Source organism: Bos mutus, chromosome 4 (assembly GCF_027580195.1).
Source record: "Bos mutus isolate GX-2022 chromosome 4, NWIPB_WYAK_1.1, whole genome shotgun sequence".
In the NCBI taxonomy this organism is placed as follows: Eukaryota; Metazoa; Chordata; class Mammalia; order Artiodactyla; family Bovidae; genus Bos; species Bos mutus.
Window position 1 is genome coordinate 57,028,947 of NC_091620.1, and position 26,118 is coordinate 57,055,064.

Below are 26,118 nucleotides of genomic sequence, written 5' to 3' on the forward strand. Positions count from 1 at the left end.
TGGGGAACCTGCCGTAATAGTGAAGAGAGCTCAGCTCAGTGCTCTGTGGTGATCTAGTGGGGTGGGATTGTCGGGGGAGGTCTTAGAGGGAGGGATATACGTATGCATACAGCTGATTCACTTTTGTGCACAGCAGAAACCAACACAATGTTGCAAAGCACTAATACCTCAATTAAAAAAAAAAAAAACAAATGCAAAGGAAAAAAACCACAGTGAGAGATATGTGTACACGCTTGTTCTATTAGAATTATAAATTCTTTTAATATTTCTCATAATTATTGATTTTATTCTAAGCATAAAAGTTACAGACGCTCATTGTGAGCACTAGAAAACGGAGAAAAAATGAAGCAGACAATTTCACATTTTAATCAGTTATCAGCATTTCCTCCCTGATGGATTGTATATGTTCACATCCTTTGCCCATTTCTGCATAGGTGGGTAGGGGAACAGTGTGGGGCTGTACATTTTTGGTGCTGAGAAAGAGTGAGGGTCCTTGATAATTTTTTATCGATTTGAACACTCCTAAACTAATTAATCTCTAGTTTCCGTGATTTTATCACAAGAATCATCCCAGTTAGTCATTTGATTTTAATTTTTATAACATTTAATGTACAAAACTGTACATATAACAGTTTTAAATTATATGCAGACAAATCTATTAATCATTCTCATATGCATTTTGTACTAATATGAAGTTAAGAAATGTTTCTCAAACTAATTTTTCAAGCTTCATTTATATTTAACACATCAACTGAAATGAAGTTTGGCATATGATACAAAGCTTTAACCTGATTTCCCACCCCAGTTCAATTTTTCAAATAATATTCATGAAACAATGCATCTTTTATCACTTAGCTGTGGTGCTCTTTGCTCTCTTCATTTCATACCAAGTACATACACAAAAACATAGTTAAGTACATACACATGGGGTCTGTCCAGCATTGTTTATTTTTGGCCATAACGTTCCTATTTTGATGTCTTTGTACTTTAAATACTGTTGCTTTCCATTTTCATATCTAAAAGGCAAAGATCTCCCTCACTGGTTTTTACTATCTTTCAATAGTACAATTCAATTAAAATATGACTACTATAGAAAATTTAGAAAACGCAAATTACAAAATAAAGTTAATCACTAATTACCTCTTCACCAGAAAAAAGAAAAGAAAACCGGTGTTAAAATTTTGCTTACACTTTATGTGTGCTAATCATAGCTCAATAAGATCACAGCATGTTGCTTACCCTATTATACATCTTAAGTATCTTTCCATACCAGTATGATACTGCGTTAAATTGTTCCCTCTTCCCACCATGCAGCAGATGCCCTCTCTCTGAACCTGCACTGTGCTCTGTCTCTACAGCACAGTCCCTGTGAAGATACCTATGGAGATGAAGAATGGCCGGCTGGACGTGGCTTTGCCATTTTCTTAAAATTGGCTGAAGCCATGCTATGCCTTAGTAAACTATTTCTTCTGTTACATAACTGATGATTCATACTCTCAAGGCTATGTAGTGGCGTGTTTATTTTCAATAATGTTAAAGGATTTACACTGAGCCCTAATTTCTCTGTTGATGCCTATACTTCCTTTACCATCTCCTTGAAGGAGTCTTGATCTGCTATAGGCATGCATTTTAAAGTTTGGCAAGACACTTTTCCCTATTTTCTTTCAGCAGGCTCAACATTATCACTTGTACACTTTTTATCAGCCATTATGTGTCAAAACCACTTGCCAGAACACAGGAAATGAAGACTGATAAGTCACTGGAGTAAAGAGTCATCTGCCATGTGGCATACTCTCTTCCAACTGGTCTGCGATTCAGTGGCTTGACCCAGTGGGGATCAGGGAAAATGAATGTGTCAGCAGAGGACTGCTGGCCAGTTCCATACACACACAGACACACAGCTTTGAAGAAAAATGTCTCAGAGATAATTAAATATCCTCATAAATCAGGACCACATGGGTGGTGTGTGTATACACACACACACACATACACACACACAAACGGCACATATATATAAATACTGTTGAACCAAACTAGCTCATAAAGTATTATAAAATAGTATTTAATGTGAAACATCTTAAAATATCAACGGTATTTCCTATGTATCTCCTTTCATTCTCACAATATCTGTTTGTAGCATACTACCAGAAACTAGTAAGCTACAGTTCAAAGAATGAGAGTCACTTGCTCAACAACATAAGTAATACTGCAGATTTCTGTCTCACAATCCACTCAACTACTCTCAGATCTCCTTCTAAACACACGAGTACAGTTTTAGAAAGACAAATGTTGTTGGAATGAAAAACCTGTATTCAATGATATTTCAAATCACTGAGATTATTCAAACAAATAATCACAAAGCAAGTGGAAACTGAAAAGCTTGAGAGTTTCACTGAATCAATACTACCCTTGAAAGGAAGCAACTTGAAATGCTTCTGTGTTTACTCATCCTAAAAACTATTGCTAGACTGAATGCATGTTTCTAAATTATCAAAATCAGAAGAAATCATATATTTCATGAGGCTGTGCTAATGTAAACAGGAACATCTTGGTTTAAGCTGCAAGGTTTTCCTTTTCCTTCAAACTGAGATATGAGCACAGAGGTAAGAATCTGAGTAACAGGAGCACCCTTTATGAAAAATGAATGGACCAAAACCTAAGGAAAGAAAAGGATAAATCCCATCTTACCTCCTTCTCCATAAAGTCAAACTCTGCTGCACATGTATACAATAAAGTGTCAAAATCCTTGTAACTGAAGAATTTTGATGTTAATAAGTTGCCAATATGAGCCTAGTAAGGAATAAAGGGTGGCACCATTAGATTATGCCATACATTGCTATAACTCATTTCAATCTTAACAGTACCTAAAAACAGCTTCCATTGCATGGCAGAACTTGCTGTTCTAACACCCGGCTGTTTTTGGACCCTCCAATTTCAGAGTCTCCATTCTTTGGCTGACAAGTGATAGCTCCAACAACACCCTGCCTTCCACGCACCATCAACCACATTCCACAGGCTTTTACCCTTGAGTTTTCCCTGCTCAAGGTGTTAAACCTTGTGAAATACACTACAAGGTATCCAGTGGGCTTGGTAACATCCAGCAATCACAAAGGGACATCATGTTTTTGAGTAAAGAAAAACAAACATAATTCAGAATTTCTGAAAGGCAGACTGAAAAGACTTTTTGAAAGAAGCAGACAACAGGCAGACCTTGGAATAAAACACACCTTTTGACTGACAGTTAGCATCTGTCTATTCTTCACATATCACCAAGTTCATACTTACATCACCTCACTTACTTCCCACAACGAGCCACATGAGGAAGCTAGAATTATTTTCATTTAACAAATGAGAAAACATTTGCCAAAGTTTCAATTCATTATTGTCTAAAAGAGCAAGAACCGTAGGAAAGGGGATAAATTATACCCAAAGCAAATCATGACTAAAACGCTAAACAATACATAAACGAAGTGTTGGGGGGTGGTTGGGGAGTGAATAGGAACTCAGTGGCGATGGGATATCCTGAAGAATCTCAAATGCTGTGTCTTGTAGGGAAGAAATGTATGCTAATAAGTTTAAGAAACCAATAGGGAGAATACCTTGGCCTAAAAGTACGCAATGCATATGCAAACCACCAATCCAAGGAAAGGGAAAAGAATCTAAAAGGAAAGCAAAATGGTTGGAAAATCTCAATAAAATGAAAGAAAGAAGTCCCAAAATAATGATAACTGCCATAAATGTGAAGACCTTAAGTTCACTAATTAAAGACAGATGCTCAATTAGAGTTAAGGGAAAAAATTCAGTATCATGTTTGTAGAAAGGCTAAAAGCAGAAAAAGAGAACAAGATATACCAGATACAATGAACCACAGAAACCTGCATTAGCAAATGTATGTCTCACAAAACTAAACTCAAACAAAAACACATGAAAAAGACAACAAATGACATTATATGCTGATAAAACAAATAACAAAGCAAGATTATACATATCATAAACATCTTTTCACTGAATGGTATAGATTCAAAGTATATAAAAGCACAACTGGAAAAGTCTCTAGGAAGAAAAAATAAGTTCACAATATTTGTTGGTTATGTGAATTTATTTCTACAATGCAAATTATTTTTTTCTAATCACAAATGCAGCAAAACTGGAAAACAATAACTAAGAAAGACTTTAAAAGTCCTTTCAGCTAGAAACTGAATAACATAAAACTTATCTTTGGGTTAAAAAAGAAAATCACAAAATAGTTCACTTGTAAGATGCAAAAAAGGTACTACTTATAGGGAAATTTATAGATTTGAAATGTGTTTATCATAATATAAGAGAAGTGAAAACAAAAGAGCCAAGCACTTTCCCTCAAGCATCAGAAAAAGGTTCAGAGCAATCCCAAAGAAATAAGAATAAAGGAAATGAGGATGAGAGATTTCAGTTACAAAGAAAAATACAATAAAATCAAAGAGGAGTTTTTAAAAAGTGGTACTTTGGAAATATTAATATAATAAATAGCAAGTAGAAAACATAGCAAAAAATAAAAGCACTTCTTTATAGATTAATATAATATTGATTCTAAATCCAAAGAAGGAAAATTAAAGAACATAAAAGACAATTTCACATACATGTAAAAAATTTCAATAAGAATTTTTTCACTATCTGAATCCTATAATAATTTTTAAAAAACATGATCCATTTGATGATATATATGAAATGGGTGAGTTTCTACTAAAGATGTAAACTACCAGTAACTTCCTGAAGACAGTGGATTTGTAGTAGAAAATCTTCCCATGAACAAAACTTCAGATCCTGAGGGCTTCATGGTCAAATTCTAACAAACATTTAAGGAAGAAATAATATAAATTCTATATAAATTCTCACTGAAAACAGGAGATTGAACATTTTCCAATAATTTTAGCAAGCACAGCATTACTTTGAAACCAAAACCAGGCAAAAACATCATCCCCTGGATGCATTCAATTGCCAGGCCCAGAGCAGGTACACTGAATGACTGAATAAATGCATTTTAGGCTATGCTTTTAAACTTTTAAAATATCTTTCCACAGATTGTAGACTACCCCTTTAATAGTCCAGTGGTTCTCAATCTTTTTTAAGCAAACAATTCTGTTGTTCATATGAAAACCTGTATAGATGTCCACTATGTAAGAGATTAAAGCTAGACTATCCTGGATGCAAAGAGCCTGTGAAGTCCCACAACTTCACAGAACTCAGTTTCAAAATCACAACTTAAATCTATTACAGGAGCAAGAAAGACAGTGAATTAAAATAAATTACAGAAAAAAAAAAAAAGTGTGGTTTACGTTACTCTTTGCACGTTGGTCAGTGTCCTCTTTTAAGTAATGTGCTCACCAAAATATCAAAATAAAATAGACAAATTACAGATAGGGTGAATCTTTTGCAATTATAAAACAGACTTCTTCTCATCTTATTATCTCTCCTACCCAAATACCAAAGAAAGTAAAACCAATAACAAAAATAAAAATGTCTCTCGCAAGACTGACTTGGATTAAATCATCTATAAAAGCTTATAAATAAACCTTTCATAAGCACTAATCAGAAAACTGGAAGAAAAAAAAGAATGAGTCTATAATACAATTTATTATTTAAGAGGCTCTGAAGGTGGTGTCTTTGTCTGTTGCAAAAGGGGATTATAAAGAAACCAGAGGAAAATAACTGCATAGGTTTTAAAATTTGAGCTTAAGACTCTAGAGCTTTCTTTAAAATTTTAAAACCTTTGTGATCTAGAAAAACCAATAAGAGACTGTGTCAAAAATTAATTTTGAAGAATAGACTATATATTTAGTCACATTTACTTTCTATTAGATAGATAAAATAACAGGTGAATAGACCCCACCTTAAAATTTAGATTAAATAGTGGTACTTGGCAACTCTAATAATTCATTCTAAGCCTGTTTACTTCAAGTCTTTCAAGTTTAAGCAAAAATATACTTACATCATCTGCAATACCAAAGATTTTAGATGTCAAATACTTTAGTATGACAGTTCCAAATAACCAAAAACATCCTTGGATAACCTACAAAAGAAAAATATAGCAAAACAAAACTAAACCAATGCATCATACAGCCACTGCATAGACATAGCCTAGGAAGAAAAAATAAATGCTTTAATCACATGTGAAGTAATTATTGCTACAGCCAAGAGAAAATGCTGAAACACATGCACCTTAAAATAAAGAATGTTACTTCAAAATCAAGGGCTGTCACCAGAAAGAAAAATATATACAATCTTCTTATCAAAGTTAATATTTTAGAGGAGATTTACACAGCAATTGCAGTTAAATTCCCCTTCTACTAAAAGTTTCTTACACATGTACTGCTCCTCAGAAAAAGCACAGGTAATAAAATACAAAAATTGAAATTCTTTAACTACCTATCCAATATTAATCTTGCTTCATGAAGAGAGTAATTTGGCACATTAAAATTGAGCCCTAATATGTTATAAAACTGTTAGACTTCCTGCATTATATAGATCAATTCCTTGAAAGTAAAACATAAAACCAATGATATATTTTAGAGAAGGAAGAATGTATACATTCAAATAGATTGATTCTTACCCATAAACTAAGTTCAGATACATTTATTTTCAGGAAATATGGTTTCATTGCCAGTAAACCCTGCATGGAGAAAATAACATAGCATAAAGTTAACAATTACAGACACAAATTCAGGTACCAAAAAAATACTTATAAATAACACGACCCTCAAAATCTAAAATTTAGCACAATTTTCATTGTTTCACATAGAATCAATACAAGCTTATTCGATTTCAAGAAGCCCTGTTTTGTCCAGAATATTTTAAGTCAATTAGTCACTTTGTAAAGTTAGAATAAAAATCTCTATATGTAAATTTCTATAATTGACTTCTATGGCTGGTTCTGATTTACCTAAGAACCAAGAAATATATAATAATTTCCGAACTTTAGATAGGTGTCTTATAAGATTTTCATTAAGTTAAAATATTACTAACTCCTTGAATAAACTATAAATGAGTTTTTGATGAACCAACTAAATACTTCTCAACCAAATCTGATTTCTTTCCAGATACATAACAAACTTCCAAAGCATAGTATCTATAAAGATCTAAATCTACTTCCAACTTGGCAAAAATATAGTTAGAGATTGAAACATAAATACATGAACCCAAATTAAATCTTTTCAGAAGTTTCTGAATATCTGAGAATGCAAAATGTGTTACAATTAAGGTTTCAAAGTGATAACTAAAAATAGACATGTTTATAGTTAAATATACATTTATAGTTAAATATACAAAAACATGCTACATTTTGTACCTGTTGCCATCATTTATTTTTATACATCAAAATATTGTTACATGAAATATGCATAATGCTTAATCTATACCTGAGAGACAGCTCAATATCAAGCACCCAGTAGGAAGCCTAACACACTGTAGGTGTTCAACAGAACTGAAGAGAATTTCCTGCAACATGTACTTAAGATTGAATTTATTGATAGGCAATCTTCCATTCAATGGCTTTCCTGTACACAAGTACCAACAGTCATGTACTTCACCCTGAGTAATACAAGGACTTCTCCGTGTACGCATGTAAATACAGAATTGGGTCCACTGTCACATTTCCTAATTACAAGCAGAATTCACGACTGTAAGAACTATCAGTAATAGCAAAGCACAGCAATTCAGTTAATGAGGGGTGTTTTTTAGTCATGATTGAACAAAGCATCAACCACATGCTAATTGCTCATTTCTGTGCTGGAGTATACTCAAGTCACACAACCTGAAAGGGATGGTGGTCTAGACTGGGAAGAGGCATTTGGAAAACAGAATCTTTAAAAAAAATTTACTTGTAAAATTGGACAAAGAAATAGCAGATTCCAAATTTGTTAATGGGTTCTAGAAATCAAGAAAGACAAAATGATCTGACTTACTTAAATGACTATTCAAGAAGTAGAATATATTTCAGTTAAGACAGTGCAATATGCTTTCATCTCCAAGAAACCAGTCTAAAACTAAAGCACATGTATGTTAAACATAAGGAATATTTTCTTTCCTCTTAGGTATGCAAAACATTGTAACAGAGAAATCCATTGACAAAAAAAAAAGGAGTAACCACCTCTGCAGTCTTTAAATTTAGAGAGACATATTATATTTAGAAAGTCATTCTAACAAAAGTGGCAGAAGGTTTTAGATGACCTGTTACCCTAATTCCGTAAGACTGTCTCTCCATAATCTACATCTGCTCTTAATGATCTAGAAAAATATAACTGAACCATTACCTGATTTAAATTATCTGAATAAGTCATACAAATAGACATGAAGGGAAAAAACTAAACAAACAAGTCCTCAAGCCTCTCTCTGATCACAGTGGAACAAGAAGGAGAGACTGCTGTGAGATGCCAAAACGAGGAAAGGGGGTGACAGAGTGGGGAAAGAAGAGAACAAACTCTGAAACGAGGGGAGAAAACAAGAAAAAGAGGAGAGCATAGAAATCATTCTAAAATAAACCCTGGGCCAAAATTTAGGTGACATAAAAGATTAGAGAGAAAGGACAGATTGAGAGTACAAAGCAAAGCACTATGTTTTCAGGCATTAATTTTTGCTGTGTTTCTTTGGAAGTGAGAACTTAAATACATTATCACATTATATGTATTTAGTAAGACACTTGAAACAGTTCTTGAAAGATAATCCCTCATGAATCTCAAGCCAATGATAAACTGGTAAACCATTAGTTTCAAAAACAGACATTTACTTAAGGAACACTTACCCAAATAATTACCAAAGAGGAAGCATAATAAGAAGTTAGTAACATTGAGTTTCCAAACATCAAAACAAAACAAAGTGCAAGAGAAATCTGAAAAAATCCAAGAAAAATATAATTAACATACAGAAAACCAAAAAAATGATTTTTACTCTGAAAACTGCACATGCCCATGATAAACAAAATTTGAACCGTTCAAAAGGGAATATACAAGTAAAAGAGCCCGCATTCTATGCCCCACTTCAAAACCCCAGAAATCACCACCACCACCAATTCCCTGTGCATACTTACATTCACATATACAACTTCTAGTTTATAACTTTTTAAAACCACAAATGAAAAGTTGGCCCAGAAGCTATGCTACTGCTTGCTTTTACTCTTAGTTTGTTTCAAAGAGCTGTACATATCAATTTAAACCAATTTAATTCATTCTGTTGAATAACTGAAAAAAGTACTCTACTCTTGAGATACGCTATAATTTATGCAACCAGTACTCTGAATACTTAAGTGCTTTCCAATTTTGTCTTGCTGTTAGTTTTGTTTTTCCTATTATAAACACTGCTGAGAAAACATCCTTATGTATCCATCTTATATATTAGTACATGTCAACACATTTATGGGATGAATTACTATCATGGGTCAAGGATACAAACATTTTAAAATTTGAGAAAATACTGACAAATTTCCATACAAAAATATCATACTCTCCACCAGTAGGGTATGAGAGTTCCTGCCGATACACACTCCTACCAATATCATGTATTATTCTTTTTAAATATCTGCCAATCTAACAAAAAAAAAAGGTTGCTTCATTGTTTCATTTTTTTCTATGCACCTTTCCATTCTTAGGGATGAGACATACAGCTTCTTTTCTTCTATTTACTACTTACATTGTTTTGTGTGTGTATGAATTTCCTACTCCTAATGTCCATTTTTCTATTGGGTTTTTGTATTTTCTTAAGCACTCCTTCATATATTATACAGCATGGCCCCTTGCAAAGCAAACATATTACAAATATTTTCCCAGTTCATTTTTATCTTTGTTTGTGATATTTATTATAACTGTTTCCTAAATTTTTACATTAGTCAGTTTATCATTCATTTCCTGTAAGACTTGAGAATTTACCTCCATTATAAGAAAAGCCTTTAAAAATAAAATAATCCATGCTTTCTTTCAGTGGTTTTATTTTTTGATCCACATACATAAAATTTATATAAAAATTTTATAATCAGCCTAAATTTGAAAAAGACATTTGTATTAAAATTGCTTTATCCTATAATGTACATTACACTATATTTTAGCTACATCTGCCCACTATCAAATCTTTAGATTTGAAAATAGTACACATTGTTTCCATTTCTTTAAGTCTTCTTTTATATATATCAAGGGTGTAAAGTTTTCTTTATATAGATCCTGCCTATTAAGTTTATTTCAAAGTATATTATCTGTGTTGCTATTATATCAGAAATCTTTTCATATTTTCTGATTTTTTATATTTAGAAAAATTATGTTAAGTATGAATAAATGAATATAAACTTCCATTGTTTCTAGTAGTAATTACTTTATTAATTTGGGTTTTTTACGTATTCAGAAGTATATCAATTACAAACAATGATATTTTTATATCTTCCCTTTCTATTCGAGACTCTTATTTTTTAGTCAGTTGTATTAGTTAATACTTATGCAACAATGTTAAGAGCGGCAGAAGACATATTTCTTAAATTTCTGGCATTAATGGGAATAGTTTTATTGATTCATCATGTTGCATGATACTAGCTTTTGGCTTAAAGTACATGTATGTATCAAAAGTTCAATGGAACACCCATCTATTTTCATTTAATTAAGATCTTAAAAATCAGAAACAGATGTTGACTTTATCAAATGCTATTATAATATCAAAGGAAAAGGTGTTCAATATCATTAGTAAATGCAAATCAAAACCACAATGAGACACTACCTCATAATCTCACACCTGTTAGAAAGACCATTATCAAAAAGCCAAGATATAAGTACTGGTGAGGATGTTGAGAATAAAAAGCCCTTTTCCCCACTATTGGTGAGTTGGTACACTATGGAGGACAGTATGGAAGTTCCTTAAGAAATTAAAACTATGATAGAACTATCATATGACCCAGAAAACCCACCCCTGGCATATACCCAAAGGAAACAAAAACAGGATCTCCAAGAGATATGTGCACTCCCATGTCCACTGCAGCATTATTCACAATGGCCAAGACATGGAAATAGCCTAAGTTTCCACTGATGGATGAATGGATATGGAAAATGTGGCATATACACAATAGACCAAAACTCAGCCATAAAAAAGAAGTCCCTGCCATTTGCATCAGCATGGATGGACCCTGAGAACATTTATGCCACGTGAAATAACCCATTCAGGAAAAGACAAATACCACATGATTCCACTTATATGAGGTACCTAGAGTAGTTAAAAGTATAAACATAGGAAGCAGAATGAGGGTTTCCAGGGCACTGGGGGGACATGAGGGGAAGGAGTATAGGAAGTTATAACTTTATAAGGTATAGAGCTTCATTTTGCAAGATTAAGAGTTGTGGAAATAGATGGTGGTGATGTTTGCACAACAATAAGAATGTACTTAATACCACTGATGTGTACACCTAAAACAATTAAGATGGTAAAGTTTATGTGTATGATATTATTTTATCATAATAAAAAATGGAAAAAATTCATTTTGGAGGAAATTCCATATTTTTTTCCTTTATGTAACTATGGAGATTTAGGAGTTTGTAAAGCAAAGATAGCCCATAGTATGTAACTGATTCCATAGTCAGTAAGTGACATGATAAAGCATATATCATTTACCCAAGATAGGTTCTACTATAAACTAAGCCTGTGTCATATTAGTACTTTTAAAACTGTAACTTTAAGTCAAAGTCCTCATCCATAGCTGCTTATACAGACTAAGGGCTTAACACTTATTCTAATTTTTACTGCAATATAGAAAAAGCATATTAAACACTTTGGGGGAAAAAAATCAAGTGTGAAAAAGGATAAGTACTCTCTAATCCCATTCATGCACAGATTTGAAACCCTAACAAAATAATAGTAAATGAATCCAGGAATATATAGTTTTGCTTAGCTCAGAAAAGCAAGGTTGCTTAATGTAGAAAATCAATCAATGTAATTCTTCATAGCAACATATTAAAGAGGAAAATATACACAGGATCTCTAGACAGATGTAGAAAAGCATTTGATGAAACAGCCTTTCTGATTTCTTCAAAAAAGTACTCAAAGCATAATGAGAACAAAGGACAAAGAAGCCAGCAGAAAGTAGCCGGTCAAATCAGGAACAATGCAAGCATCAAAATTAATAATGAAAGTAGTGGATTACACTGTAGTGAATAAAACAAATGACGTTTTTTCTTGAACATAAGAGAGAAACTGATGAAAATTTTGAATAGGAATGACACAAAGAGAAAAGACAAAGGGCCTATAAACATACCAAAACACGTTCAACTTTACTGAAAACCAGACAAAAATGTAAATTAAGGTCATAAGATACCATTTTATATTCTCCAGATTGACAAAATTAAAAAAGAAAAAAAGATACCGAATAACAAGGACTGTTACATGTTATTGTTCAAAGTAGTCTAATCACTTTTGAAAAGCAATGTAATATTAAATTGTGAAACTGAACATGCATTTAATTTACCACCTAAAAATTCTACTACAAGGTAAATAGCTTAGAGAAATTCTATATTTATGTCCCAGGAGGTATGTGGAAATAAGCACTATTCATAAAAGGAAAAAGAGAGGAAAAAAAATCTAAACATCTTTCAATAAGAACATGGATAAATAAATTGTGCTTAATTTATACAATAAGAAACATAAAGAAAATGCCCGAACTCCAGTAACATACAAATCTCAGAAATCTGAGTGAAAACATATTTCACACAAAAAGGAAACCATTTTATAAACCTCAAAAACAATACAAAAACTTAATTATGAAAATCTATTATCTATGCATAAGTATATGCATATGGTAAAGTCATAAAGGAAAACAATTATAATTTGAAAGGTCAGGCTCATGGTTATCTCCAAGAGAAGTGAGGCGGCTATATTCAGGACACAAGGGCTTCAAAGTAATGATGGTTCCAGTTTACAGCTGGAGGGTAGGCTCATTATTGTTCATTTTATAACTCTGTTCATAATTTATCTTATAAATGTCCTTTTATATGTACCAATTATTAGAGAACAAAAAATATATGGCTGTAGTATAAACCCTGATAGTTGGGATTTTTTTTCTTTTTAGTAATACAAGTGCCTGACTTAAGCTTTTATTGCAATCCACTTCAAATATGGCTATCTCTTGAATAAACATACTGCCAGCCACAGGACTAGATAAAGTCAGGTCACCTGCCCCTACTGAGGCTCCTTGGTTTGAGAGATCTTTGTTAATTTCAATACCTGACCTCTGGGCCAGTCTTTTCCCTTCCTGTGATTTAAATTCCCACTCTTATGTTTTAAATCCACCAAAGAGAATGAGCCCTCAAAACCCTACGCCCTCATCCTAGACACCAACAAAGCCAGAATCCCAGATGCACACTTGCTCCCTACCTCTCCTATACCTCCCCTTGTCCCCATGACCTAACTGCATGGTCCCAGATGTGCTGTGTAATTTCCAGGTCCTGTAAGTAATAAACCTTGATTATTTTTTCAAAATTTCCTGGTAATTATTGCTAAAAGGCATCTTGTCATGATAATAAGAACCACAAGTACCTGTCAAACCACAAAATCAGTTATTGATAGGCTAAGACTGGCACAAACCCATGGCATATTGTACTTACATTAAAATTATAGGAAAAAGAAAACAAAATTGTAAGAATTAACGATGGAGAAGGCAAGTATTTTTTTTAAAAATCAGTATTCTTCAAAATCAACCATCCAGCCTTATGATCTCTGCTCTATTTCATCAACCTGGAATATTCTTCTCCATGATATCTACTTAACTGACTCCCTCGCCTCCTTCCAGTCTTTGCTGCACTACCCTCCCCTCTTCTCAGTAAGACCTCTCCTGACCACCTCATTTGACTTCTCAATCTCCCATCCACTGACAGCTGGCCCTATTAACCTCCTCGGGGTCTCATGGCTTATCCTTCTCTATAGTCCATACCACTTTCTAAAATACTATATAATTTACCAGTTTACTATGTTTATTATTTATCTTCTGTCTTCTATCCTTCCTCTACTCTACTCGGATGTAATCCACATACATGCTGGGATCTTTGCAATTCTATTCACTGATATGTCCCATGTGCCTCAATAGCTGGTGTTCAATAAATGGATATACCACTTTATTTTAACAGAAGGTTCCTGGATAATATACCATTCCATGATCTCTTTCATGAATTATCTTTTTTACTGATAATGTATAAGTTGGACACAAACTCAAATCAGGTAATATGACCCAAGATAAAATTTTCAGGGTGGCCTATTTAAAACAAGATCTGTTAATTATATCACAGTTTTTGACTAACACTTGTTTTAGTTATGGAACTATGTTAAAACCAGTTTCAGCCATGAATAAATCAAATATTAATCAGGAGCTTGTTTTAAGGTCAAGATATATGGGAAAAAACAAATTTAAAAATCATTACCATGTGTATATAAATGATCTTCCGTAACTTGCTTATGTCAATGTATCCCACAACATAGAGTGCAAATAATGATGCAATCTGAAATTTAAAAAGTTATGTGAAAATTTAAAATTATACATATATAATGAATAGATTAAAAAACTAAGAAAGGAATTATCTTTATTTTACCTCAAATTTATATTTATATAGAAAGTTCTTTAGTTTCCCTCTTACCTGCTAATTTATGATTAAACATGGTGAATACATTAATATAGCAAATATTGGTTGACTATTCTCTTCCATTCACTTCTCTCTCAATTAACCATGTAAATTATCTGCTTTGCAGATTATCCAAAACAATACTCCTTTTAATGTCAGAGTGACTCTACTGCCGACATGTAGAATTACAAAGTGCCTTGCTCAAATAATATGAAAATGCAATTATAATGTGACAATTAATACATAATTGGGAAAGATACATTAAAAGCTAAAAAATAATTATTTAATGCATGTGTGTGTAAAAATATATTAGGTTCTGCTTGTTAGTCACACTTAAAAAGTATCTCCATTAGTGTTCTCATTTATACTTATACAAATATTCCAGTGTTGGCTATAGTTAAATTTATCAAATTTCAAGCTAGAAGTACTTGTATTACAAAGGTATTAACTTTTTTTAACAGTTTTGAAGAAAATTGTGAATGTATTTTCCAAGAATTCTAAGAGTACTGGAGTTATTCATATGAATTAATTGATTATATGAATAAATTGATTAAATAATATACCTCTTAGTAAAATGGCTCAGCTGGTAAAGAATTCGCCCGCAATGCGGGAGACCTGGGTTCAGTCCCTGGGTTGGGAAGATCCCCTGGAGAAGGGAAAGGCTACCCAGTCCACTATTCTGGCCTGGAGAATTCCACGGACTGTATAGTCCATGGGGTTGCGAAGAGTCGGACACGACCAAGCAACTTTCACTTTCAGTTTTTTAGTAAAATAGAGAGGTATTCAAACAGTGTCTTTCCATCTTTCTTCATGGAAAAAGCAATTCAAATTAAATTTCATGCTTCTCTTACTACACAAATACGTTTTAAACAAACAGCAAAATAGCTGTATAAACATGTATCTTAAGTTATGTTCATCAAGTTTTTAATCTCCAAGTAATCTACAATAAATTTTCCTAAAAGCAAGAAAACAATGCTTCCCTTTACCCAGATTTCTCCATGGGGAACACATCATTGCTGAAGGGTGACTGATTCGACACAACTGTGGGCAAGCGTGTTGTTATTCAGTGTAAGCCCCACAGAGAAGCACATTACTTCCTCCTCTCACTCCATGCAACTCCCCACATTCCCCATCCCCCAGATAAAAAACATAAAGCTGGCCATCTCCACCAACGGGAGGGTAGGAGCTCTCCCTTTCCATTCCAGGAGTTAAGCAATACACAACAGGCCTACTGGGTTTTAAGAAGTGACCCTCAGGGACATTTTAAACCAGAAACATTTAAAATGTCAACAAACTAAATAAGACAAGAGAGTCTAAAAGGTAACATCAAATAAAGAATTAAGTACAAATAGAGCCACCTGAAATGCAGGAGACCCAGGTCCGATCCTTGGGTTGGAAAGATTCCCTGGAGAAGGGAATAGCTGTGCACTCCAGTATTGTTGCCTGGAGAATTCCATGGCCAGAGGAGCCCAGCAGGTGACAGTCATGGTGTGGCAAAGAGTTAGACACGACTGAGCGACTAACACTTTCACTTTTTCAAAGCTTCTCTTAATAAAAAAAAAATGATAGAAACAGCTAACCTGACATCCTATTAAGTAGTGGTAATGTGTTAGGAGTCTTATAATACATACATGACCCCATCTGATCCTAATCACAACCCAATACAGTAGGTTATTTCATTTTCTCTACTTCATATATGAGAAAACTCAAACTAAGAAAAGTTAGGCTGTCTGTCCAACTAAGAAGCTACTGAACAGAGTTAGGTCTCAAATCCAGGCTTGACTTCCTTTCTCAAGCAAGACACTTCAAAGGACATTTAAAAGCAACTCAAGTTGCTTTCTATGAATAGGAATAAGGCCAGTATAAGAAAAAATCAAAGTAGTGGGTGCAGGGAAAAATGAGCACACATTCTACTCCCCACTCTCAATATCCACTAATAAATAAATCTTATTTATTGCCCTATCTTGAAATTTCTTTCAAAATATCAACTGAAAAGAACATTTTAGGACTTAGAATCATGTAACATATCAGTTCTATAATTTTAGATAATTAAGTTCTTATAATCAAATATACTAAACTTAATTCAGTTTAAAAATATAAGCACCTTACCTGAGTAAGAAGTACAAACTGAGCAAACTGCCAGGGAAGCATAAAAAATACATTGGAAATGCAGAGTGCAATCAGGCTTCCTCTGTAAAGTTTCGTAGCCCTTAAAAAGATAAAATAAGTTTAACCAGAAAAGATCCCCTGGAGAAGGAAATGGCAGCCCGGTCCAGTATTATTCTTGGAGAATTCCATGGACAGAGGAGCCGGGCAGGCTCTATAGTCCACGGGGTCACATACAGTCAGTCACGACTGAGTGATTAACAGACACACAAATCAGAAAACATTCTAGCATGGCTCCAAATCGCTACAAATTAGAATCTCTAAACACAATCTGGTTGTAACACATAAAATGAGCCAATGGATTAAAAATTATGCCTACTGACACCCAATTACAACAACTTACTATGAAAAGTAAATACCCAGTATAACTGTAACAAGGGCTTCCCAGGTGGCTCAGCGGTAAAGAATCCACCTGCCAGTGAAGGAGACACGGGTTCAATCTCCGGGTTGGGAAGATACCCTGAAGAAGGAAATGGCAACCCACTCCAGTGTTCTTGCCTGGGAAATTCCATGGACAGAAAAGCCTGGTGACTACAGTCCATGGATTTGCAAAAGAGTCAGAAAGACTCAGCGACTAAACAACAGCAATAACTGTAAAAAAACAAAGTTTCCAAAGGGGAGAGGGGGAAATCAGTCAGTGTATCTGCTGAGTTTTTTCAAACTATATTTTGGTGAATTCACAACCAAATATATATATGTAAAGCTGCATTCAATAGATTAATTTGGAGAGATAGATGATGCCTATGAAAAAAAATCACAGAAGTAGCAGATTCTAAGCAATAAGTATTCTGCAGACAAGCAAGCAAGTGTTTAGGATATGGGCTGGGCAGCTGATGGACGTTTTCTGGAGGAGATGAGATAAAAGCTGGGTTCTGCATGAATAGGACACAGAAAAGAGAAGAGGAGGCAAAGGCAGGGGGCATTTGGATCTCTGATCTGAGCAGCTGTGGACAATCAGAGCATATTAGCAAGGGAATAAGAGGAAGAAAAAGTTTGCCAGCACTGGATTTAAGACAGAAGCAGAAAAGTAGGTGAAAAGCAGAAAACAGAGACTGATGGGCAGTCTACTGTGTGCACTGTATTAGAGAAAAAAACCAAGATCAAGAGTGTGGTTGTGGTGACACAACACGTGCAGTGGAGAATCAGGTGTTCATACAGCACATCACTTCTTCCCAAAGTGTTTGAGAAGGAAAGGTCTATCACGGTGCGCCAGAACTAAAGCTGAATCCAGAGGTCAGCTTACTTGAAGATGCTAAAGAAGCTCTAATTTCCATAATAAAAGAGGAATTTAAGGCAGAGCAATCAGACTGGAGCTGCAAAGACTTTAAGAGCTAATATAAAAGCTGCCACCCATCCCATATTCTGTGAAAGGTCGGTCTAAAAACACTAAGAGACAAAGCCACATAATGGCTCTATTCCTGCCAAGCTCATCATGGGGAAATGGATCACCCAAAGGGTTTGATGTAACACACGTCAACCAGTTCTCCTGAATTCTGCACTGAACAGAGTTAGACTAGTCTGAGTCATCTTCAGATTTTCATCATGCTTTGTTCTATTGTTTCCTACACTCCATTTTCTTTTATCGTCACCCTGTGAAACAAGGCAGCATCCGTCTAAATTCTGTATCTTTCAGTAGAAGGGGAGGAAACTATTCTCCTTTAAACTCTCTTTCTACCACTGTGGTGCCTGCATCTCTATTAGGTCTCTAACTGAAGGCCAGAGAAACAGGGATGAGCCCAATCCAATCCTGCGTTTCTAGCAGGAATTCTCCTAGCATATCTTTATCTACTCAGAAGGTTTCTTTCTACCCCTGCTATTCAGTTCTCAGGGATGCTAAACAAATGCAGAAAGAACTACACATATGACAGTTCCTGACCACACGTATTCTATGAACTGTTCTTGGGTAGGTACACTCTACTGCCACCAGCTTCCCCATTTCTTCCTATTTTTGGAAGGCTGCTGTGGTGGCAGAAAACGACCTGGGAAAGCAGAGATGGCAGAAGCAGAAGCAGACCTGTTGCTCCTCTGGCGTATCTGTGGATCACTAATCAAAGGAAAGAAGACTAGAAGGCAGATTAAGAAAACATTTTGGGTAGTAACATATTTTGAAGTTATAGTCTTAAAATACCTTTATGAAAGCAACCTAGCAACAGCATCATCTTAATTATTTTATTACATTGTTTTCATAACGGAAGTTTTAAAAATTCCAGCTTAAGTTATTCAATGCAAAGCAAATAACAACCTTTAAAGATAAGTCAAAGTTACCTGAGAATGTGAGTCACAAGCAACATCTGAAGTACAAGGAATGGATATGAGAAGCTTTCACGGAGAGGAGGTGTCCACATCACACGGGTACACTGAAAAAAAAAAAAAACAAATTCATAGTGTATGGTAACTTTGCTAAATGTGCTGAGTAAGACATACCAACTGAAAATTGCTATTAAGCTTTTCTCACAATGTAATGGTGTGCCAGAAAACAAACTATTGATACTAACATTTTTACCAACAGCCAAATTAGGAGGAAGGCACACATGGCATAAGACCTTATGAAACAGTAACATCATGAATTGTCAACAGCAAAGTCCTAAAAAGCTTCACCTGCAGCTTAAAAGGAACAGAGGGAAAACACCACCAAGAAAATGTTCTGCCAAAACTAAAAACACTACATTTGAGGTGACTATGAAAATTAACTATAGTTTGTCTTCTTTCACATGAATTTCAGCAAAACTATTCATAACTAGTTCAATAACCTCAGATTTAACCTCAGATATGCAGATGACACCACCCTTATGGCAGAAAGCAAAGAGGAACTAAAGCGCCTATTGGTGCAAGTGAGAGTGAAACAGCTGGCTTAAAACTCAACATTCAAAAAACTAAGATCATGGCATCCAGTCTCATCACCTCATGGCAAATAGATGGGGAAACAATGGAAACAGCGACAGACTTTATTTTCTTAGGCTCCAAAATCACTGAAGATGGTGACTGCAGCCATGAAATTAAAAGACACTTCCTCCTGGGAAGATAAGCTATAACCAACCTAGACAGCATATTAAAAAGCAGAGACATTACTTTACCAAAAAAGGTCCGTGTATTCAAAGCTATTGTTTTTCCAACAGTCATGTACAGATGTGAGAGTCGTACCACAAAGAAAGCTGAATTCGCCAAAGAATTGATGCTTTTGAACTGTGGTGCTGAAGAAGACTCCTGAGAGTCCCTTGGACTGAAAGGAGATCAAACCAGTCCATCCTAAAGGAAATCAGTCCTGAGTATTCATTGGAATGACTGATGTTGAAGCTGAAACTCCAATACTTTGGCCACCTGATGCAAAGAACAGACTCACTGGAAAAGACTCTGATGCTGGGAAAGATTGAAGGCAGAAGGAGAAGGGGAAAGAATGAGATGGTTGAATGGCATCATTGACTCGATGGACATGAGTTTGAGCAAGCACCAGGAATTGGCGATGGACAGGGAAGCTTGGCATGCTGCAGTCCATGGGGTCACAGAGAGTCAGACATGACTGAGGGACTGAACTGAACTGATTCATAGCTAATATTTCAAAACTCTCTGGGGACATCACTGTTAGTATTTTTATCGACAATACCACTTAAAAGGAGCACTCCATTTTTGTTTTTACTTCTTTGACCTGAGCTGCCAAGTATTTATAAAAAGTGGTACAGGAGATCAAATAAAATAACAGAAATTCTAAAATAGTTATCAGCCTTTCTGAAAGCTAACTTTGGATTTGATTAAATAACATAATAGTCCAGTTTTAGTACTCTATCATGTTTCTGCATATATATTAAATATATTAATAAGTCCATGTTTCAGTTTGAAGAAAACAGCCCTGGATTAAATGTAAAGCAATTTGATATCACTACTACTAAGCTAGTCACACTAGAAGGAATCATTGCATCTTTCAAGTCAAGCAGGGTAAATTTAAGGAATATATAGAATGACAAAGATCGTGATGGATACAAGCCTTTATTTTAGCTCTGCCTTAGACTATTAGATATCTCTACTACCCCTATAGAAAGTTTGAGTCAATTTATTTCTCTTTTTCTACCAAAAGTCACCATTCCCTATGAAATTAACATAAATATATATTTTTAAATGAACTTACATGCAAGATAATATGAAAAGATTGAAAGTCTTTAAAAATGCATGTTTGTTGAGATACAATTTTAAAAAATGTTAGTTTATTAAATTAATTAGTTTATTAGAGATTTCAGTATGATTGATAGAAGAAATATATAGCCAAAATTTATAAAGCTACCAATCTCTATGCAAAAACCAGTAAGAAAATATTTAAACTATATAATACACAATTTGAAAATTTTCCTTAGAGTGTTCACCCACATTTATTTCATTACTAAATTCAACTATGTTGTCATCTCTTAGAAATTCATTTCTCTTAATAGCAATAGTCACTCAGTTTGCTAAAACTCAATTACATCCTCTGTAAAGTATGGATAAGAAAGCTCAATTATAAACTATAACAAAGAGCAAGGTTTTCTCCTTCTAAAATGTTAAGAGTGAATGAATTCAAATATATGTGAACATGTTTCTTATTGTTTCTCCAATAACACAGGGTGCTTTTCTGAATCTGAAACAAACATAACTGCTGATCTAAATGATACCATATAATACGAAAATTTTTTTAAAAAGATGTGTCTTAATCATACCTTAAGTAACAATAATAGGTATTTTTATTTAACTGTAATTTTAAGTGGAAAATAAAAATCTATAATTCTCTTTATAGGTTGAAATATAAGAAAGGAGGAAATATACACGTGAACTGCTTCAAAAAGGATTACAGAAAAGTACTCTGCACTCTGACAAAGAATAAGAAATTCTTTAATTGTGAAAATAAATTCAATAAAAAAATCTTGCACTGTTTAAACTGTCCTCACCCACTACATAATTTTTAATCTATTTGGCTTGGTAAGGGCTAAATCTTTTAGTCATGTACTCAAGAAACAAAAACAAAGAAATGTCAGCAATAAACAGCTTCATTTTTCAACCTCTCTTTTCAAATAGGTGACTTATACTACTAGAGATCTGAGCATAATTGATTTCTTTTCATAATTTAAAAATAGAAATAGAACTGACTAGTCAATTATAACTTATAGTCAGTATTAGTATCAAATAGATCATGTTTAAGGCTTGTTCCAGAGTTTTAATTAGAGTTAAAAGGTTTGAGCTTAAAACAACGATCCTACCTCTTGACTGCTGCACTGTTGTATTAGCTACAATAGTAAACACTATACAAGTGATTCCAAAATGATTCCTGACCTCCACGGGTTTGGCTACTCCTTTTCTAAGAACAGTAAAGGTTTAAGGATTCAACTATCCAGATGTCAAGCATAAAAATGCTGGATGCAACAAAAAATGCAACAGCCACACAACATCATCTAGCTGATGTTACCTGGGCAGCCCCATTGTTTAGGCAGACCCTTAGCTTGGCATTGGCTTTATGAGGCTGGTGGGACTGCAACTTTATAAGTCAGGTAGGTTTCTTGGAGCTTTTATCTCTTTCTGTACCATGTACTGATACACTGCCCAATTGAACCATCAGTTATTGATACATACATCAATTTGAATTTGTAATACAATTTTTGCTTACACAAAAATTAATGCTTCAGTGACATATAATTGCTATTAACAAGCTTTGTGTGCTTGTGTGAGTGCTTAGTCGCTCAGTCATGTTCCACTTTTTAAGAACCTGTGCGCTGTAGCCTGCCAGGCTCCTCTGTGGGACTTTTCAGGTGAAGGTTGCCATTTCCTCCTCCAGGGGATCTTCCCAACCCAGGGATCAAAGCCAGGTCTTCCGTGTCCCCTATACTGCAGGCAGATTCTTTACCCACTGAGCCATCGGGGAAGCCCTTACTATCTTAATAAAGTATTTCTACTGGTTCTATGGAAAGAAATGTTTATCTATTTTTGTCTCTGATCTCCCAGGATAACAGCATATCCTACCATAAAGTTTGCAAAAAAAACTTCTGTGAAATGAGTCAGCTTTGTTGGATAAGCAATAACTTACATCTTCATGACTCCATCCTTTGTACCAATAACTCAAACCTGACCTTTCCTTACTTATTTAAACATAGAAAAAATGCCTGACAAGGTGTTATCAACTCTACCACCTTTACTATGTGGTTGTAAACTAAACTACTCAAGGTTATTATCAACATGCTCAATATTCTGTATACAGTATTAAAGTATTCGTCATGACACAAAAACAATATAAATATAAAATGAAACAAATGATTCCAACTGCACTGAATGGTAACCTAACAGAGAAGCAAAAATAATTTAGGTATATATCGAGCTATTTCGCTTTTGAACTCTGTATTCCTTAGCAGAATATGATCTTAGGAAACAAAGAACAGCAAAGAAATCTTAAGCTTTACTTAGTAGGTTTGTTGTTAGTAATCGTATTAGTGTACGAATTCTGAAATTATTTTGTATATACTACAGAATAAAGCAAATAAGTAAATACAATTACATTATGGGGAGGCAGAAGATACAAATATGGAGTAGGGGAAGGCAGAGTTTATAACACTGGATTACTAGATCAGAATCAATGGAGGAATCGGTGTGAATTAATGATTTTTGCTGAAAGAAGCTAAAAGCGATTACATCCAAGCAGTAATAAGCACACTAAGCACCCTGCTTTTGGTCTCTAAATACCATTTTCCACCAGCAGGATCTAAGATTCCTTGGAAAATAGCTGATTCCAAATCTAGGGACAGGAAAGTACTAAGTGATTTTGAAACAACTTTTTGTGCAAGAAAGTAAGTGTTCAAAGAACACTGAGGGAAATAAATAAAGAACACTGGACACATCAAAAGGGCAGAGAATAGTACCAAAATACACATGTGTGCCTACACACACACACAACTTAGGAATTAATTTAACAAAAATTATGATATAAAAAACATTGCTGAAATAATTGAAGAAGATTGATATAAATGAAGAATAGTTATGTTTACAGATGGGAAGATTTGATATATTTAGAATGCCTCTTCTCCCTAAATTGATCTAGAGATCAAGGCAATAACTAAAGTCCAAGCAGGTTGTATATGTGCTGAGGGAAGGAGGAATCATGGAAAACTGATTCTAAAATTCATATGAAAATACAAAGAACCTGGACTAGTTAAAGCAACACTGGAAAAAAACAGTGTTAGAGACTTTTACTACCAGATACCACACTTTTAAAGCTACAATATTTAAGATTGCATGATAATGACTTAAAGATAAACAGCCAAACTGGAACAGATTTGAGAGTCTAAAAACAAATCTACTGATACTCAGTCACTTGATTAATGACAAAAGCATCAGTACAATTCAAAGGAAAAAGAATTGTCTTTTCAACAAACAGTACTAAATTAATTTAATATTCAGATTAGGGTGAAGAAGCAGAGACAAACAGGAACTTTCCCTGGCAGTTCAGTGGTTAAGACTCCACTTTCCAATGCAATGGTGCAGATTCTATCCTTGGTTGGGGAACTAAGATCCCATCTGCCTCATGGCCAAAAAACAAAAACATAAAACAGAAGCAATATCATAACAAATTCAATAAAGACTTTAATATATGGTCGACATGGAAAAAAAAAAAAAAAACTTGAAAAAAGAAGAAGCACTGAAGAACAGTCAGGAGGCAGAAAGAAGTCACAATCTCGTGTTTAGCTTCCAGAAAACTGCTGAAGTTGAATCCAGTGATGGACTGATACTAAAAAGCTAAAAATTTACCTCCTCCAAATTCAATTGCTTGTAAGACCAAAGAGATCATACCCTGGAGTGAGCATCTGGGAAACTGGAGAGTGAGCCACAGGGCAGAAATTTCCTTCATTCATTTGAAACTGGAGGAAAATTTTAATTAAAACTACAGCACTCCCCAGCTTAGCAAGACTCATGGCGGGATCCAATCGCTTGGCCCTTACCCTACATGCTCAATCCAGGAAAAGATATTCCCTCTCTGATGGGGGGAAAAAAAAAAAACAAGCAAAAACAATTATTTAATTCTGGCTTTATCATTTTGTTATACAAAATATCTTGTGTAAAATAGAAATCTATGAGACATGTAAAATCAAATACATAACCCACAATTAAAAGGTAAATTCTAGTCAGAAAATTTAAATCCACAGAGAACATTAATGTTGGAATTAGCAGACAGGGAATTTAACTATAATCATTAGGTTTAAAAATTTACAGAAAAAGATGGATAAAATGGGTGAACAGATAGGAATTTTCAACAGAGAAATAGAAGCTCGGGAAAAACTTAAATTTATAATATCTAAAATAAAAAATTCACTAGATGGGCATTAAAGCAGACAATGTATCAGAATAAAGTATCAATGAACTCAGGGACAAATAATATATCCAAATAGAGAAAGAGAAACAAACAAACAAACAAAAAGATGAAGGGAGTACGAAAAACCTGCGGGACAACATCAAAAGCTGAACATACATGGAACTGGAATCCTCAAAGACAGTAAGAAAGAGAATGGGGAAGACAAAGTATCTGAACAAAAGATATTTGCTAAAGTTTTCTAAAAACCAATTTAAAAAATCAACCCACGGAACAAAGATGTTCAGAGAAATCTAAGCAGGGTACATACAAAGAAGACCACATTTAAGTTCATCACCATCAAACCAAGAGAAATCAAATACAAAAAAAGAAAACTTCAAACCATTATAGAAAACATATTACATTCAGCGAAACAATAGTAAGTGTGATAGATGACTTTTCAAACAATGGAAGCCAGAAGACAAAGAATGACATTTAAAGAGCTTAAACATAAAGCTTTCAACCCAGAATTCTTATCCAGCAAAAAAAAAAAAAAAAAAAAGGCACTTAAAAAATAATGAAGGAAAATAAGGATGTTTTTAGAAAGGCAAAAGCTAAGAGAACTTATTGGCAGCAGATCTGTACCACAATGCTAAATAAAGTTCTTAAGACTGAAGAGAAACTACACCAGATGGAAACCCAGATCTGCAGGAAGAAACGAAGAACACCACCGAAACCCAAATTGAAACATCCAGCTATGAAAGATGACTAGGAGTTAACCAGGCATAGATTAGGAGACACAGGGAGAGGGAAACAGGCAGGACACAGGAGAGAGCATGTGCAAAGGCCCTGAGACAGGAAAAGGAGCAGTCCTTTCTGGGAACTAGAGGAAGGAAGGACAGCAGGGCTGAGGCAAGAAGAAAATGCCCTAGTGCGGAGAGACCCAGAAAGGGCCAGGGCGTGAAAGATGCGGGAGGCTGGTTTTCTGCCACATTAGAAGCTATTACTAGTCTTCAAACTACATCAACAGATTCATCTCCAACTAAGACTAGCACACAC

General features: G+C 34.4%; 1 protein-coding gene across 2 annotated transcripts in view; it reads right to left on the reverse strand.

Moving 5' to 3' along the window:
* Positions 1 to 26,118, reverse strand: part of DPY19L1 (dpy-19 like C-mannosyltransferase 1) — a 92,881-nt gene that overhangs the window by 22,445 nt on the left and 44,318 nt on the right. For both annotated transcript variants that reach the window (XM_070369520.1, XM_070369519.1), the window contains exons 8-14: positions 19,035 to 19,126; positions 16,713 to 16,812; positions 14,406 to 14,483; positions 8,774 to 8,860; positions 6,587 to 6,646; positions 5,966 to 6,046; positions 2,689 to 2,790 (exon numbers count right to left, since the gene is read on the reverse strand). In XM_070369520.1, coding sequence (XP_070225621.1) covers positions 2,689 to 2,790; positions 5,966 to 6,046; positions 6,587 to 6,646; positions 8,774 to 8,860; positions 14,406 to 14,483; positions 16,713 to 16,812; positions 19,035 to 19,126 — 600 coding nt within the window. The remainder of the gene's footprint in view (positions 1 to 2,688; positions 2,791 to 5,965; positions 6,047 to 6,586; positions 6,647 to 8,773; positions 8,861 to 14,405; positions 14,484 to 16,712; positions 16,813 to 19,034; positions 19,127 to 26,118) is intronic.